This window comes from Oryzias melastigma, linkage group LG5, assembly GCF_002922805.2.
Source record: "Oryzias melastigma strain HK-1 linkage group LG5, ASM292280v2, whole genome shotgun sequence".
Taxonomy (NCBI): Eukaryota; Metazoa; Chordata; class Actinopteri; order Beloniformes; family Adrianichthyidae; genus Oryzias; species Oryzias melastigma.
This window is the reverse complement of record NC_050516.1, coordinates 29,959,418-29,977,128: the sequence shown is the minus strand read 5'-3', so window position 1 is coordinate 29,977,128 and position 17,711 is coordinate 29,959,418. Positions and strand designations below refer to the sequence as shown.

Here is a 17,711-nt window from a genome sequence, read left to right as displayed (position 1 = left end):
TATGGTATTTGATATACCGTACTTGTGTTTTTAGTTGATAACGCAATCAATGCAATTCACGCAAATTCTGAAGAAGAAAAGTTGCGTGGGACGCTTTTCTTCTTCAGAATATATAAAGACATATATGAAAAAAAAAAAAAATATATATATATATACTGTATATATGTACATATATATGTACATATTATATATAAATATATATAAAATATATATATATATATATAATATATATATACACATATATATTATATATATACAGTATATATATATATATATATGTGTGTGTATGTATATATATACACGCACACAAACACACACACATATATATATATATATATATCAAGTGTCAAGCAAATTAAATGTCTTAAAGAGTTAATGTTTAAAACAATCTCTACTGGATTTTGACTGCCATTTTTTAACTACCTGAATCTTAAATCACAATAAACATGAACTATTTTAACTTTTTCAGAAACTGAATTTCCGGAATTTCCTCTTATTTATATATATAATTTATGTATATACAAATATAAATATAACCACCTGAATATTAAATTACAATAAACATGAACTATTCGAACTTTTTCAGGACCTGAATTCCCTCTTATTTATATATATTGAATTTATTTATACACACATATATATATATAAATATAACCTGAATCTTAAATCACAATAAGCAAAAACTTTTCACTAAGCACCTTTTTACAAACTAAATTCCCTCTATTCTCATTGATGGCATAAAATCTAAATCTTGCTTGAAAACTGCATTGAATTGAATGAAAAAAAAAAAAAACGTCTAATTGAATGACTATTAAATCCTTGCTTCCTGTTTCCTGTGAAATGCTGCTCGTTTTTCCTTCCACGATGCATTGTGGTTTGTGTTGGCACCTTTCGAGTAGCTTGAGCTGGGAGCGGATGCAGACGTGGACACTGTGGCACTGAAGCGGTTGGCTGTGACTCGGAGCGTGGCCACGTTCTTCTGAGGCTGGAACAGGATGATGTGGATTTTGGGGGCGAAGAGGCAGCCGAGAACTACAGAACCGCTCAGACTTACAGAGATGCACATCGTGGTGGTCTGCACCTGCAAAAACACGAGTCTGATTAGAAATCCTTCATTTATTCATTCAACTACTTTTCAAACACATACAAAACTAAAATATAAAGTCATTTTTAAATATGACTATTAAAAATAAATCTTTTAAATGTATCCTCAATACATTTAAAAAGTGTTTCTTATTCTGCTTCAACATTAAAATCAAATGAATGTCTTTTATGCTTTTGTGAGTCATATAGTTATTATTCCTCAATTGTTGCCACATTTCCATTTTCAATTATGGATGTGTGTTAAGTTTTCAATTATGCATGTCGACTATTCAAATGCTGAAATTCTTATGTGCATGAATATGAGGACGAGAAGAAGAACACACGACAAGCACAGCTGGCTGTCCCTGAAAGTCAGCTGCTTGTTAGGCTAACTGCAGCTAATGTGAGCGGACTGCTGGGGTCGCCCCCCAGAGCATCGTCTGAGCCCGGCCCACGGGTTTCCCCGCGGTCGGGGAAAGTTTATATGCACAAGCGCAGCGTGAGGGAGAGTTTCCCCCCAAATGCACTGATGAACAAAAGGACAGCGGAACACTAGAATAATATGCGAGCAGCTAAAAGGGTCTTCCTTCTATGGTATATTAGATATTAAGGGTTTATAAGAAGATAATTTAACTCTGGAGAACTCAAGAGCAGGTATCTTCTGGGCTTTTAAAGTCAATTTGGCCATTATTTTTGTTTGTTAATTTATGGAAGCAGCAATTAACAATGGCCCAAAAATAAAATATGAACAAATAAATAAATAAAATTACTAAAAATGGCAGCTAAATTGGACCCCAAGGGTTAAGATCCTTTTACTGTAAGATTTCTATACTTATTAAATGTTCATTAAAGACAAACTCTGACAAAAATGCTATTTTTGGTGTTTTTAACATGTTTTTTTGGGCATTTTTCTCACGATGGAGAACAAATATAAAGAAAATTGAACTTAAAATTGCACTTCTTTTTATCTGTTCACACATTTCTGAGTAATCCTCTAAAAGTCTGCTCTGACAATACCACCCCACGTCTAACACCAACACTCAATTTCTCCATGGATCTAGCGGTGATCAGCAAAAAAAAAAGTTTCATTTTAGATGCAGAATACCATATATCTTCCAAGTGTGTCCTGTCTTTAATAAATTCCAACATGTGTTTGTTTTTATGGGAGAAAATCAGACATGCTGCCAAAGCCAGCTCTAGGATGACGCCATGAAACACGCAGTGGCAGGCGGAGCCTCAGGAATCGGGTCGTTTTACTTCCTGGTTGGAAAAAAAAATGCATAAAAATAACTAATAATTCATACATAACTTGTTTTTTAGGGTTTCAAAGGTAATATATGATCATATATATATATATATATATATATATGGAGTTTACTCTGAAAGGCTCAAGAAAAATCATAGTTTGGCACCTTCAAGGTCATTTTACTGTCTCTGCTAAGCTGTATCTTATAGTTTGCTGACATGTCCAATATGGTGTCGCTCTTAACGCATCTTGGACAATGCTAACAGGCTAGCGTAGCATCTGTAGCAATATAACTCATTGGTATAAACCAGAGGTCTGCAACCTGAGGCTCTGGAGCCACTCACAGCTCTTTTACCCCTCATTTGTGGCTCTTTAGCGTGATGAAAAATGCTAACAATTGAATAAATATGAGACTAGTTAGTTAAGTTTTGTCATTTCTGTTTAGATTTTTAACATGTCAAACATGTAAGGAAAAAATGTTTCATTTACTATCAGATATTTTGTAGAAATGTTCTTTGAAATAGTATTTTTAAATTATAGTTGGTCAAATTAAAGTCTCAAAGTATTTTTATTTTAGTAAATTACACTAAAGTGGTTAAAGTTTTGAACAAATGTGGATTAAAATGAACATCAGTGTTGTGTGTTTTCAATATAAGCTCAAGTTTTTCCACATGTTTTTTAAATAGATTCTACTTAAATGTGTATTTATCGAACCAAAATTCTAATAATAAAAATATTATGACTGTTTAATTTTTAGTAAAGCTGCTGCAGCAGGAGGAGCTTTTGACACAGAGTGGGTTTTATTTTGAAGGAACTAGCGTGTGCTGCTGTCAGAAGTAAAAAAGGTTACAACTGTTATATAAACATACAGACTCTGTTGTAATTAAATAATTGTAATATTTAAACACTAAATGTATATATAAATGCTTAATTGACAAAAAAAAGCATAAATATTGAGCATTTTTTTTAAACAATAAAGTGAAACTTTGTGGCTCTCGTTGGGTTCTGGACTGTGAGAAACTACAGCAAATGGCTCTTTTAGTGTTAAAGGCTGCAGGTATAAACAGTCCCACTCACAACTAAGAGGTGAATTTCTAATGAACTAAAGCCGCTCTGCAGAAACTACGTCCTAAAAAACAATAGTCTTTTAAAATCATAATTTATAAAACACTGGGAATTCTTTTACAGTAGATCAAAAGATGATTGGAGTGGACTTTATCTGCTTGTATATTTTATTTGTGGGATCTCATTTGTCTTCCATTAAGGATGTTACTCAAATTACTGATTTATTAAGGCCTCAGGAGAATTTGGATTTCACCAAATTGCTGATTTGTTGGTTGCAGTCCAGGCAACTCTCTGCCAAATCCCTTTGGTGACGAGGAGCAGATAAGATGAGAACAAAATCATTTCAAGAAAAGATAAATATTTCAAAGCATATTATAGGAACCAGCTTTTGCAGATTAAGACGATATGTTTCTAAAATTATTTTGTATTAAAAGAAACGTATTTTCATACTTTCCACAGAAAACATCTGTATCTCTTTGTTCCACCTTTAGCCCATCATGATTCAGTGAACAACAAGGTTACTCCATCATCACAATATCCAGTTTGAAACGCCTCAACCGAACCCACCGCCATTATTATTTCTGTCACAAAGACCGAAAGGACGAGGGTGTTTTTCAATGCCAGAGCTCTCGCTCGTTTAATTAGTGCGTCTGCTCTCAACTCGGGAGCTCTTTTTTTTTCTGTGGCCACTCCAACCCCGCCGAGCACCAGTGAAGGTGTGTTTTTTTGCTCCACGATCTGAGTGAAGTGAGATCACAACAGAAATGAAAAGCCGGAGGTGCACGGCCGTACCGTGACCCCCCTCCTTCCCCCAAACATCTGTTTGCACACCAAAGACCTCCATGCACTCGCTGACCAAAACGGCGTGGAAGTCCACCTCAGGCGATGGCACTCGCCGTTTCAGGTCGTCAGTTTTACTGTATCCCTGAAGTTCTGCATCATTACTTTAACTGACCATGCTGGCAATGTTCTGCAGAAAAACACATTTTTGTGTGCGTTAATCTCAATGTAAGCCACATGCAGGATGCATTCACCTCTCCGTTTCCTCATCGGCATTTTTGTGAAGCTAAAATTAGCCTTTGGTGGCAGATGTGCCATATTTCCCATGACTATAGAGAGGAGGCAGCACAAAGCACAAAGCGCTCACGATGACTTCTCCCAGCGAAGTGGGTGTGAGGGTCAGCTGTGCCTCCGTCTGAATGGGATTCATCTATTTGCACCTGAAATGCGAGATTAAACGTGTGCAGAACGCAGCCATTTGAAGAATCAATTAGGTTGTAATGAATTATTTCTGTCAGAGCGTTGACGTCTGATCCGGATCCAGAGTCTGTTGTTGTCTTGAAAGATCTCCCAGCCCACGCAGCAACAAAAGCTTTCATGAGTTTGGATGGTGGAGATCAAACAGAATGTGCAAGTGACACCTTCTTGTACGGGAGGGTAAAAGCACGAGGAGCATTCATTTATAGACTCTGGTTTTAAGTTTAAACCAATAATTATAGTCCGCTGATGGAATTTTTTTTTTTTTTTATTAAAAAAAACGTTCTAAGTAGAGTTTTAATTATGATTATGGAGTTTTTAACCATAATCCTACAACCTAAATGTCTTAAAAAGCCATTTTTCATCTGAAGCCTCAGATTCCAAAATCTCCTTTGAGGGGGCGTGGCTTTTAGAGCTGAGCTGACTTGCCCCGCCCCTGATCTCACCATGTCTGATTATCAGAGCGTAAATTTTCACCACTGGTCTATAATAATGTCAATCAATATCGGTAATGTCCAGCCGTATGGTTTTGAGCCGGATGTCAGCTCGGACGAGGAAGTGAAAAGCTTCGTAGACTAGGGCTGGACACGGAAATTCAGTTCCAAGCAGGAACCGTTATAGTTAATGCGGTTCTACTGAAACCAAAAGAAGCAGCTACTTATTTTCTTCAAGAAAATAATAAACAGGTCCCGTATTTTTTCTTCCTCTCGGGTTAATGTGGGACGGCCTTCAAACTCAATCACAGAAACACCATGGAAGCGGCTGTCATCCAGACACACCCTGAGTGAGATCAAAGCACCGATAACACCTCAGCCGCGGTGTCTAGCTCAGGATCACGTTTGACAGGCGGCGAGCAGTGAATGCGGGGCAAAAGAGGGGCGGGCCTTGGGTTTGCGGAAGCTCTGATTTAATGGTAACGGCCAGCATGTCAAAAAAATATAAAAATCTACACCTAAAACGTCAATTTTTGACATCATAATCATGTGTTAATATGTGATGACTTGGGAAGGGGTTGATTTAGTAGAATGAAGGCATTATTTTTAATCACCGAAATAGGCACCAATTAGAAACAGAAACCAAAGAACCACTTTGGCACCGGAACTGAATAAAACCCAATTGGTGGCCAACCCTATCATGGACAGAACTTCCTCCAAAATCCTGATTCTTTGTCCCTCCAGTTCACCAAAGCCTCTTTTAGCTAATTCTCCAATGTTTATTGACGTGGCTGTGATCAATACATTCAATCATTGGTTTCTCAGAGTTCTTGATAAAATAATGAAAGCTAACATCAAAATGCTCTTTCATTGATTTACAATCCTTTCCAACTGCGGTCAAATGAGCCGCCGTTCACATTTCCGTGGTCACATCAAGAAGCTTTGTGGAGTCTGGTGGAGATTTTCCAGCGTTCTCAGTCCTGCTACCGTAAGTATTGGATGAAACTCACACCAAAAATCCAGTGATGCTGATTTGACCACAGAAATGTGAACGGCGGCTCATTTGACTGCAGTCAATGTGAAGATACCATCTTCTCTTCTCCAGAACCTGAACTAGACACTAGGAACAGATGAGGGTTTAGTGCATGTGCAGCAGAGCTGTAGATGGAAATTTCTTATTACATTTGTTCTCGTTCATAAGAAAAATGCCACATATACATGTTAAAAACTCCAAAAACCTGATTTTCATCGGAGGGGACTTTAACGTGTGCTATAGATGTGTCCTGGGGTGCATTGTTACCCTGTAATCACTGGCAGTCACGTAGAAGATGGGCTGGAAGGCGAGCCAGATGATGCAGGTGGTGTACATGGTGAACCCGATGAACTTGGCCTCGTTGAAGTTTTCGGGGCACTTTCTGGTCTTGAAAGCGTAAACGGTGCACAGGATGATGAGGATGCAGTTGTAGGTGAGCGACATGAGCATGCTGGTGTCTCTGCTGTTACACTTGAGAGTGACCACGTTCCTCCTATCCGGGGTCACCTCCTTCCGAACACCCGGCACCTCCACCAGCAGCCAGATCACAGCCACCAGCAGCTGGCAGGAAATGAGAGCGCCACATATGGCTACTTGGGAGGCGGGGCTGATGAAGCGAGGCCGCTGAGCTCCATCCTTCACCCCGCTGAAGATCCGAGCGATGCGATTGGTCTTAGTGAGCAGGGCGGAGTAGCACACGGCGAAGGAGGTGCCTAGGCCGAGGCGCCGCAGCGTGCAGACCGCGGTGGAAGGTTTGGCGATGTAGATGAAGGTTATGCTGTAGCACATCAACACTCCCAGCAAGAGGATGTAGGTGAGCTCTCGCCCGCTCGCTTTGACCACAGGAGTTTCATTATGCTTCAGAAACAGCCCCACCACCGACAGGGTGCACAGGATGCCGAGGCAGGAGATGGTGACGGGCCCGATCGCCCAGGCGTCCTCCCAACGAATGTACTCTTCAGGCAGCTCGTAGCAGCCAGTCAAGTTAGCCAGCGGCCACTGACCGAAGCTGCAGTCAGCACACGTGAACTCGTCCTGCAGATACTGGTAGGGCTGGCAGGGGATGCAGATCCAGCAGCACACGTCTCCGGGCTGCATGCTCTTCACCTCGTTCTTCCTGCAGGGGTCGCTGCACTGCGAGGTTGGAGGAACAAGCCCCCGCCAGGGTATGAGGGAGGTGTTCAGGGTCAGGATCTGGTCCCAGTAGCCAACTTTCTTGTAGGTGAACTTTCCCTCCTCTTTGTGGTAGTGAAAGATGTTGTAGCGGCTGATGCTATCGCCGAAGGAGTCAAAGCGGACCATGCTGTCTGTGTCAGCGGGTCGGAACGGAGCTGGAGGGGGGAAACAAATGCAGCGCAGGGTTAAAGTCAAATTCTAGCATCCATGATGTTAAAGACAAAAACACCAATTTGATAACAAATTTTAAATGATTTCATGTTAATTCATGTCTTTGGAGTTTGAAGAAAATCAGAATAAAGTGAATGAAAAACAAGTTACCTGAATTTAAAATAACAAAAAAGTAAAACTCATCAGCAATAAAAAAAAAAGTGATAAAGTTCATAGCGTCTGTAGTATTCAGAACTTTTTGGATTATTTTGTTGTCACTCGATTAAATCATACCTGCATGTTTCGACAGAGACATGGAACGTAAAAAAATGACAAAGTAGAATATCAATTAGTCAAAAATGCCTGGACTGAATTTTGAGGACAAGAACAGCTAAAAAAAAAAGCGCTTTGGCAGTCTGCTGGCGTTCTGCACTCAGGCGTAAATAACCAACAACGGAAGACATTAGCAGAAACTTTGGCATCCAGCCAGTGAAAAAGGGTCTTGGTTTCAGCCCCCAGGATGAATATTTTGAGGTGTTAAACATTTACACTTCTCAATAATCTGAATTCTTCTTGCCATGAAAACAGATACTTACAAAAACATACCACTTTTTATAGACCCATTTAAAAATTGTGATTTTGATATTTTGAACATGCTCTTGTGAATTTTTGTGTAACTTACTTTAGTTACTGTCTGAAACTGTAATTATTACTTATTTTAAAAAGTAACTCACTACTTTACTTTTTTCTTTTACTCATAAACAATTTAAACAACTGTCAAAGGTTAAAAGAATAATGATAAAATATATATTTTTAAAATTACAATTCAACTTTTTAAATGTTCAGCTTTTTCCTTTTAAGCAAATTCAAAGGAGCCATATGAAAAAAACAACTTTTTGAGCTTTCAGGTGTATTATACTGTTCATTCAGAATCCTGACACCCATTTCTGAGTAATCCTCTAAGGACAGGGATAACCAGTTTAATTTAGTCTCTTTAGTTAGTTAGCAATTAGCTATTATTTATATTTTATGACCGACTTTCTGCTTTTGTACAATTACCAGCATGACAATTTTGTTTTGTAATATTGGGTTATATAAATAAAATTGAATTGAATCTCGCAGATTAGAGAGAAAAATAAAGTAAGAAATGGGGAAAGAATATCGGCTATAAATGATGGGGCTCATGTTGGAACAGGGGCGGTTCTCTACGGACACAAATGAGAAGTCTCCTCGCAGCATCTAAGACCCATTGAATTTGAATTTAAGCGCTGTGATTACAGCATTCAGGGTATGTCTGGACTTTGACCGATCTCCAACTCTGTGCTGGTTACTTTTTTTTTTTTTAAATCTCCATTTCATTTAATTTAACCAAGAGAAAATGTCAGAGCTGACAAAAACTAAGTAACGGAGTAACAAGGGCTTCTGTAGCCCAGTAACTGTAATTTATTACGCTCCTCCATTACTGACAAAAGTAATTAAATTACAGTAGTTTGTCTGTAAGCTAGTGGGAGAGAGTGTAAAAAGGGATGATGGGATATCAGTGTAGGCTTACTTCCTGCCCACATTTCAGAGACAAATTTCTGATGAACTCTTGCCACTCTGCAAAAACTATGTCCTACAAAACGACATAAGTTTTTTACCTTGAATCAAAAGATGACCGGAGGGTTGAGCACCTTTGTTGCCATTAACAACCATGAAAAATTATACTACAATTGTACTTGCGTAGAAATAAAAAGTACATTTGCTTTCATTTGTTTTCATACCTTCAAACTTCGTCTTCAGGATGAATTCTTTATAAAATCTTCTTCCATTTCCTGGTTTCATGGCATCACACACCTTAGACATGTTGGAGCACACAGCTTGCCTCATGTTGTGCAGAGCGTGGGCCATAGCATAGACGGCATTCACAACAAACATGATCTTTGACTCCTGCTCAAACGTTCCGTCTCGCAGGCTGCGATCACTGCAGCCGTGCTCCTCCAGCCTGCAGGCAAACTTGTGCTCCCAGAACTCCCTGAACCACGGGTTCCTGGTGTTGGTGTACGGGTTCAGTTTGGTGAAGTAGTCCTCGAACTCTCTGATTGGGTAGGACGCCAGTTCTAGGGTGAAAGCCCCATCTGCTGCCATCTCGCTGCCCCTCACCACACTCTCCTGTGCGCCCCATCCATCACTGGCCACCCAGGTGAAGCTGACGTTCATTCGAGCGGCCGCCACCAGCAGCTCGCGCGCATCCTCACTGCGGGTGAACAGGAGGACCACTTTGGCGTTAGACTTCTGCTGGAGGGCGCGGATCACATTCTCGTAACCCTGCCGGTTCATGGAGCGGCTCACTTTAGCCGAGGTGGCAATGCAGATCTGGCGAGTGCGAGCCTCCTGCTGGAAGGCGTCGATGCCGGTCTCGCCGTAGTCCCCCTCTGATGCGACCGTCGACACATAGGTCCAGTTGAAGTAGCGCAGGATTTCAGCCATGGCTTTGGCCTGGTAGAAGTCAGGGGGGACGGTGCGGGCGAAGTAGTCGTAGCGGGTTTTGTCGCTGAGCTTTGCACTGGTGGAGGCGTAGCTGATCTGAGGTATCTGGAACAAACGCAGGAGGTTGGCCACCTGGACACAAAGGAAATGCGGTCAGACAAAACTCAAAACTCAATTTATATATTTTTTTCAAAATTGTTTTATGATTAAGTTTTTACATTTGATTATATAGATAGAAATTAATAGATGCCAGAATTTGAACTTTAAATGTCTTATATATATATATATATATATATATATATATATATATATATATATATATATATATATATATATATATATGTGTGTGTGTGTGTGTGTGTGTGTGTGTGTACATATGTATAAGTATATATACATATACATGTATATATGTGTATATGCATACATATGTGGATATATGTATATGTATATAGATGTATAAATACATCTATATATATATATCCACATATGTATGCATATACACATATATACATATACATGTACATATGTGTATATGCATATATACAAGGATATATGTATATAAATATATGTATGAATGTATACATAAATATATATATATATATATATATGCATATACACATATATACATATACATGTATATATGTGTATATGCATACATATGTGGATATATGTATATGTATATATATATATATATATATATATATATATATATATATATATAAATATATATACATATATATATATATATATATATATATATATACAGTATATACACATGTGTACATATGTTTATGTATATATATGGAAATATATGTATGTGTGTGTATATATATATATATATATATATATATATATATATATACATACATACATACACCGCCGCTCTACTGGAATTAAATTGATCATGATTACGGCTGAAAAGTTACAGTATGCTAAAGATTTTATGTTTAAGCGTCACCGGCAGTTGCCTCAGGTGTTAAAGTGTTAAAGACAAACCCCAAATGAAAATTGTATTTTTAACATGTTTTTGTGCCATTTTTCTCAGAATGGAGGACATTTATAAAGACAATTAAGGTTAAAATTACAATTCTGGGTCTTTTTTTGTTTTTTTAAGCAGGAGTAGAAGAAAAACTGCAGTTTAAAAATAGCTCATTTGTCACAGTAAAAATACACACAAGCTCCCCGATCTGCTGCATTCTGCTGCATCCACTTGTAAACAACTAGACCCCTGTATATGGAATAAATGAATAAACAATTTTTCTGCTGCAAAAACCCTGACATTGTCAATTGAGATGTATTGAATAATTTGAATATTTAATTAGTCTAATGTGGACCTAAGTGTGGTATGCATTAGTGCAAAAATCTCTATTTATGATGAGTAATTTCACTGTTAAGTGGATGGCATCATCTTCTTACATTTTCATTAATTTTTCTTTATTTTTTTTACTAATGCATTTCTTTATTTCTGAAATGAGTTTGATGAATCTGTTAGATTTCTTCCTATTATTGTCTACAATCAACGCTTTAAATAAACCAATTAATCAAACCAAATTAGATTGTTACGACGGAGTATTAGGGACACTTTCTAAACAAAAAAAATTAATTACGACTTTCAATCTCATATATTTATGAGAAAAAGTCATAATTGTTAAATTATGAGAATAAAGTCATATATTTATGAATTTTAAAGTCATAGGCTAAACATATGACTTTTTTCTCATAAATTAATGTGTTTTAAAGTAATACATTTACTACTTTAAATCTTGTATTATTACTTTTATTTTGGTGACCCTATTACTTCATTGTAGATTGTTAAACATTGTAAGGGAATTTTCAATTAGAAAATGAGATTTTTTTTTTTTCGAAAATTTGTGTTTTGTAGCTGGAAAGGCAAATTCATAGTAGAGAACAGTAAATATCTTCTTTATGAAAGTTGGTGTCATCAGTTGGATCTGGAAAAAGTTGTCATATAGAATAGAATAGAATAGAATAGAATAGAATAGAATAGAATGATGTGCAGTAGAGTAGAACAAATTAGAGTTGAGTCTACAAATTAGAATAGAATAGAATTAATTAGAATGGAATAGATTATATTAGAATAGAGTAGAATAAAAAATAGAAAAAATAGACTAGAATAGAATAGAATAGAATAGAATAGAATAGAATAGAATAGAATAGAATAGAAGGGACAAGAGTAGTGTAGAGTAAAATAGAATCTAATAAATTAGAATAGAATAGAATAGAAGACAACAAATTAGAATATAATAAAAGGGTAGAGTAGAGTAAAGTAGAGTAGAAATTAAAATAGAATTAAAAATTCGAATTAAAAAAAGAATAAATTGAATAAATTAGAATAAAATAGAGAAGAGAGTAAAGTGAAATAGAATTAATTAGAGTTCATTAAAAAATAATAGAATAAAACAAATTAGAATAGAAGAGAATGAAACATATTAAAATAGAATAAAATGAATAAAAATAGAATAAATTAGAATAGAGAAGAGAAGAGGAGAGTAGAGTAAACTAGAGAAGAATAAATTAAAATATTATTAACAATAAGAATAAAAAAATAGAATAAATTAGAATAGAATAGAGAAGAGAGTAAACATATTTAAATAGAATAAAATGAATAAAAATAGAATAAATTACAATATAATGGAGTAGATAAGAGTTAAACAGAATAGAATATAATAAATTAAAATAGAATATAATAAATCAAAATAGAATAGAGTAGAATTTAATATGGACTCAAGGTTTAAATAACAAAACTATAAAAACAAACGGTAATTCATACATAAAATATACAATAAACATTTAAATAAAATCCAAAGAACAAAGACATAAATGCAAATATAAGTCATATCATGACGTCTTTTAAATTTTATTTGATATACTAAGTCATTATGTGTGCTCATGTTTCCCGTTAGGAATTAATTACGATTAATTTATCTCAATGTATTCACCACCTTTCACCCTTTTATATGAGAAAGTCAGGATTTTCATGATGTGAGATGTTCTTTAGCCTCTCCACATCCCAAAGTTTCAATAAACTACTTTCTGTTTCACCTTTAACCCATTCTGACCTGCGTTACACAGAACATTTGACCTTTTTGTTCCACACAGCCTAACAGGGATTGACATTGTGTGTGTCGAGTATTCGGACTGGAACCGTTCAAGTGTCGCTGCTGTCAGATTGTCATTCTGAATAACTGACGGTGGAGTCAGCAACAACGCGGAGCTCCTCAGCCCATCAGGGATCCACATCCCCACGAGCTGTAATGTCACAAATCCCTTCACCAGATTACAGCAGCGGCTGAGACTCCTGACATCCCCAGCGAGAAATAAAAATGATTCAAAGTGATTACATCCGTGATATCCGCCTCCTATACTTGATAAATAATTCTATTTTTGACTAATTGTTGTGGTCACCAACATTCTTTGTTTTGATGCTACCTTCATAGGCTAATGATAATATGGTGTTACATGCATAAAACTTCAGAAAAGATCTTCTTGTGGAGCTGCGACTGAGGGGCAGAGGAAACTTGTCACGCTGCAGGATTTTTCATCAGACACAGTGGTGATTAGTGAACACCCATGGGCTTTGGTAAGGCTGCCTCCTCCCTCAAGCATCACTGTATGCCTGGAGGGTTTCCAAACAATGGCATCCCCATAGATCTAATTGGATGATACTTCCCTCACAATAAGGCCATTCTCTCCTCTACCTCACTCACAGCCCACAAGAGCTTAAACAGAGTTATCAGTCCCCCCTGTGATTGTGTGAATCTCATTACAGAGTCAGAAATGTCTGCACGCCGTTACTCAGCACACTTTCCATACCCAGCTGGTTCGGAAATAAAACTTTATGAAATGTAGCAGCTTGTTTTAGCACATCAGAAACTTGAATCTATGATTTTTTTTATACTTTATCAGTTTTGTCTGCACTCATAAAAAGTTTTTTATTATGTAATGTCAAATAGTTCACACTCTGATTCAGTGTTGTGTAATCATTTTCTATTTTTTTACTAACATAATCTTATTTGTGTTTGTTGTTTTTTTTAACAATGCTTCTGTTACTTTCATATCTCTGTATCTTTTATCCTTTACATCCCTAATAATCATCAACCAGAGACTGTATAAAAAGTGAGGCTAGAACCAACCAAACAAATGTTTCTGTTTTTTTGCTAAAGTTCAGTTGTTTCCTGTTTACTTTCACCGCTCGAACCTTTTTTTTAATAATAAATACCTGTATAAATAAGGCACGTTTGGCAAAAAATGAAATAATTTTCACATTAATCACCTCCTAAAAACAAACAAATACTATATAAGTATTGAAAATATCAATCAACTGCCCACACAAAGGCTGGGTTGTTTGATTTGAATCAATTTAAGCTTAATAGATCAATAACCGATTGATAAAAATATAGATCGATTTGGCTAACAAAGCTAAAGTCTGCTAGCTTATTGCTAACATTTAATGGAATTTCCCATAGGACGGCTAATGCTAACACTCGGTCGACCTAAATAAACATCTTTATTCACTCACAGCCGTGAATGTTACAAACTCTTTTAAGGAAATAAGGGGGCCCCAAACTACGGCCCGCGGGCCGAATCTGGCCCACCTTCACATTTGGCCCCGCCTCCAAAACACTATCAAACGCATGATTTTTTTTTTCTCAATCAACCACATAGAATGTGACTGTTGTCATGATAATTTAATCATCAATAAAATAAAATATTTACTCCAAACCACATCCCAGATGAACCCAAACAAAAAATACATATGGATTAAATGTTGTTAAAGGGTTTATTTAAAGCTTCAGTTAAAAACTGGACTAGAAGTCCCTAACAGGATTACAGAGCCTTCCTACTTTGCAAATTATCCTGAGGTTTGACTTAGAAACAGTTTTTGTGTGTGTTTGATATGTGTTTTAAGGAAAACTTTTAAAGATAATGTTTTGTGATTTGGGGAATTAAATGGCATATGGTGTATACCTATATAATAGTTTACTGTCTTACTGTCCCAGGAGCAACATGGGGTTCAGTGTCTTGCCCAAGGACACTTCGGCACAGGTGGGAAGCAAACCTGCGATCTTTGGATCAGAGGTCGACTGTCCACCTCTGCATCACGAGGCTGATTTGGAGCAATTATGTTATTTTTCTTCGTACATTTTTATTTTGTATATTTCTTTTATTTTGAAAGGACTATAAATCTTCATATCCTCACAACCCCATTCTGATACAGCTGGTATTGCACCAAACCGCTCCAATCTGTCCTAGCCTTGGTCGGGTTGGCTGGATCGAACTTCTTCTTACTTTTCTTGTTATGGCCTCTTTTTGTTTCTTTGTCACATGTTTTCCCTTCCTATTTCTCTTTTCCAACACAGAGATCAATAGACGCCCCAGCGATAAATCACTCATGCAGGTGTCCCTTTCTTTATTATGGTCCCTCTTCTTTACCTTGACAGTCTGAGGTGGTTTTTGGAGCACATCCTACAGATATTTTCTAATGATAGTTGGGCTGATAAACTGATGGAATAAATTGAAAACAAAAGCCTGACATCAACTCAAAATCATTTATCTTTGTCTCCCGATTAGTTTATTTTAAACACCTCCATTGGTGAGGTTTTAAAGACAAAGTATTATTTGTTTCCTGTTACAAACACTACTAAATGTGAACTGTTACTCCACATCTATTCCATTCGGGTTGATTTCTCACTGACTCAAAGTCTTCCTTCACTCTTTAGAAAAATAAGACACTGATTTGTATTTATGCTATTGTTGCTGCTATGACAATTAACTGTTGCTCATTTTACAAGAATAAAACACAAACACTAAAAGAAAATAGCCTTTTTTAAACTTTTGACAGAAGTGCCTTTCAAAATAAAAGACACCCTGTCACATATGATCACCTCAATGCAGCAAAAGTAGTAGCATAAGTGTGAAGTCAGCAGTCATTAATGAAAAATTGTTAATTTCACTTTTGTTAAAGCAAATCTGCCAGAATTGTAAATCTACAAACCAAAAAAACAATCTGACTTAATTATCCTGCCATATTTTTTGAGCATACTTCAAATGCCTTTTTTTTTCAACAATTGAAAAAAACCTATTTTTATTTTTTTGTAATACAGGAGAGGACATACAAAATGTGTCAAAATGTTCAACTTATGATTCACACTGTCCTTCATCTGTTTGTAAATGAGTTAAAGTTTGAGTTAGTTGACTTTTTTTTCCCTCTTTACTACTTTCTCCCTTCGTACTTTATAGTTACTTTTTAATATTTAGAAACTTTTTAATTTTTTTCTTTAATAAAACAGCCACATGTGGCTCCGGACTGCTGTGCAAACAGAAATAATTCACATTAATTCTGACTGTGAAAGTCTACGGCTCAATCCGAATTCTTCTCCCTTTCCCTCTATTTGAAGGAGCAGTTTAAAAGTCCAAGTGTGTCCCGGATTTTCTTTTTTAATTTCACCCTCCAAGCGGAAAGTCCTCCGTCGCGAGGCTAAACCACGTGAGAAGCGTTTTTCTTCTTTTACACTTAAATGAAAGTAATGATTTTTTGTTGTAGCATGACATTTTTATAGTTATAAAACCGCTTGTGTTATGTGTATTCAAGCTCTGGAAGCTCCATGCTAATGCTAGCAGACTGGGAATTATTGCTAACGTCACTGAACGAAAGTGACGACCGAATTATGAGACACTATTTATCATAACTCTCCGTTTAGAGGGCTGAATGAAGGGGAAGGGAGAAGGGAAGAATGCATGAACACACTGCATCTGTTGGTTTGCTTTACATCTCTGTCAGTACAACCTAAAGCAGAGGTTTTTATGGAACTCAGCTCACAGATTGGGTCCACAATAAGCAGTATTCAAGCGGTGAACTGACGTACCACCAGCTGCTTTGAGTCGCCGCTTGTTAATAAGTTGGTTTTTATTTTCCAGGAACAGACAGTTTGCCTTCATCAGCGCTTTCCAGGAGAGGAAGTTTGACAGCTCACCTTTCAGAGCCGCACTGGAGTGTGTGACAGAAAGCGTCTGTCCATCCTCATTCGGATCTCCTTTTCTCAGCCAGATAACAGAACCCAGCCCGCAGCGGCGCCGCGTTGGCACATTTTAGTGCAACTAGTTATGAAACTTAAATTAATGACTTCATTAGAATTTAAGGTTATTTGTAATTTACAATTCTAAGTGTGGCAGCACGCTATGAAGTGAAGTCAATGTTTGGGTTTTGTTATTTAGGTGCCTCATTAGGGACACGGAGAATGCTTTCCGGAGTAGAAATTATGTATGCCCCCTCCCTGCAGGAATCTCTTTGTCCGAGCAGAGTCTCTTTGCAATAATTGGGCTCACACTTACATACACAGCGCAGCCACTAATATATGCAAACCAATATTTTTTTCTCCTGAAAATGTGATTACTGTGGCAGCATGTCACCTGACAGACTCACGGCGGTCACAGTCTCAGCGGCTCGCTTGCTTCCACTCCTATCTATTTCTTTGATTACTTTTGTAATAGATCCTGCAGAGTCTATACAATTAGGTTGTTTTCTATTATTTCCGGTCACAGCTTCTTTATTGGGCAATTTTAAGAAGATTAGTATATACTGAATATGTGCAATGCGTTTTGATTATTAAAGTACAAACAATCTCTGTGTTTCTGGGAGATGCAGAGATAATTTTATCAGTACCAAGGACGGACATGGCTCAAATTTAATTCAAATAGGAACCACGTGGAGTTTGATGCATAGAAAAGAGGATCAGTGTGTGTCTAAACATTGTATATAGTGTGTAGATCTACACCC

General features: G+C 36.9%; 1 protein-coding gene across 2 annotated transcripts in view; it reads right to left on the bottom strand.

Moving 5' to 3' along the window:
• Window positions 1-17,711, bottom strand: part of grm2b (glutamate receptor, metabotropic 2b) — a 49,635-nt gene that overhangs the window by 3,880 nt on the left and 28,044 nt on the right. The window contains exons 3-5 of one of the 2 annotated variants that reach the window (XM_024269914.2): window positions 9,208-10,045; window positions 6,386-7,449; window positions 889-1,081 (exon numbers count right to left, since the gene is read on the bottom strand). In XM_024269914.2, the coding sequence (XP_024125682.1) occupies window positions 889-1,081; window positions 6,386-7,449; window positions 9,208-10,045 (2,095 nt within the window). Of the gene's footprint in view, window positions 1-572; window positions 1,082-6,385; window positions 7,450-9,207; window positions 10,046-17,711 lie in introns of those variants that run through there. The other variant, XM_036212049.1, reaches the window with a different exon arrangement.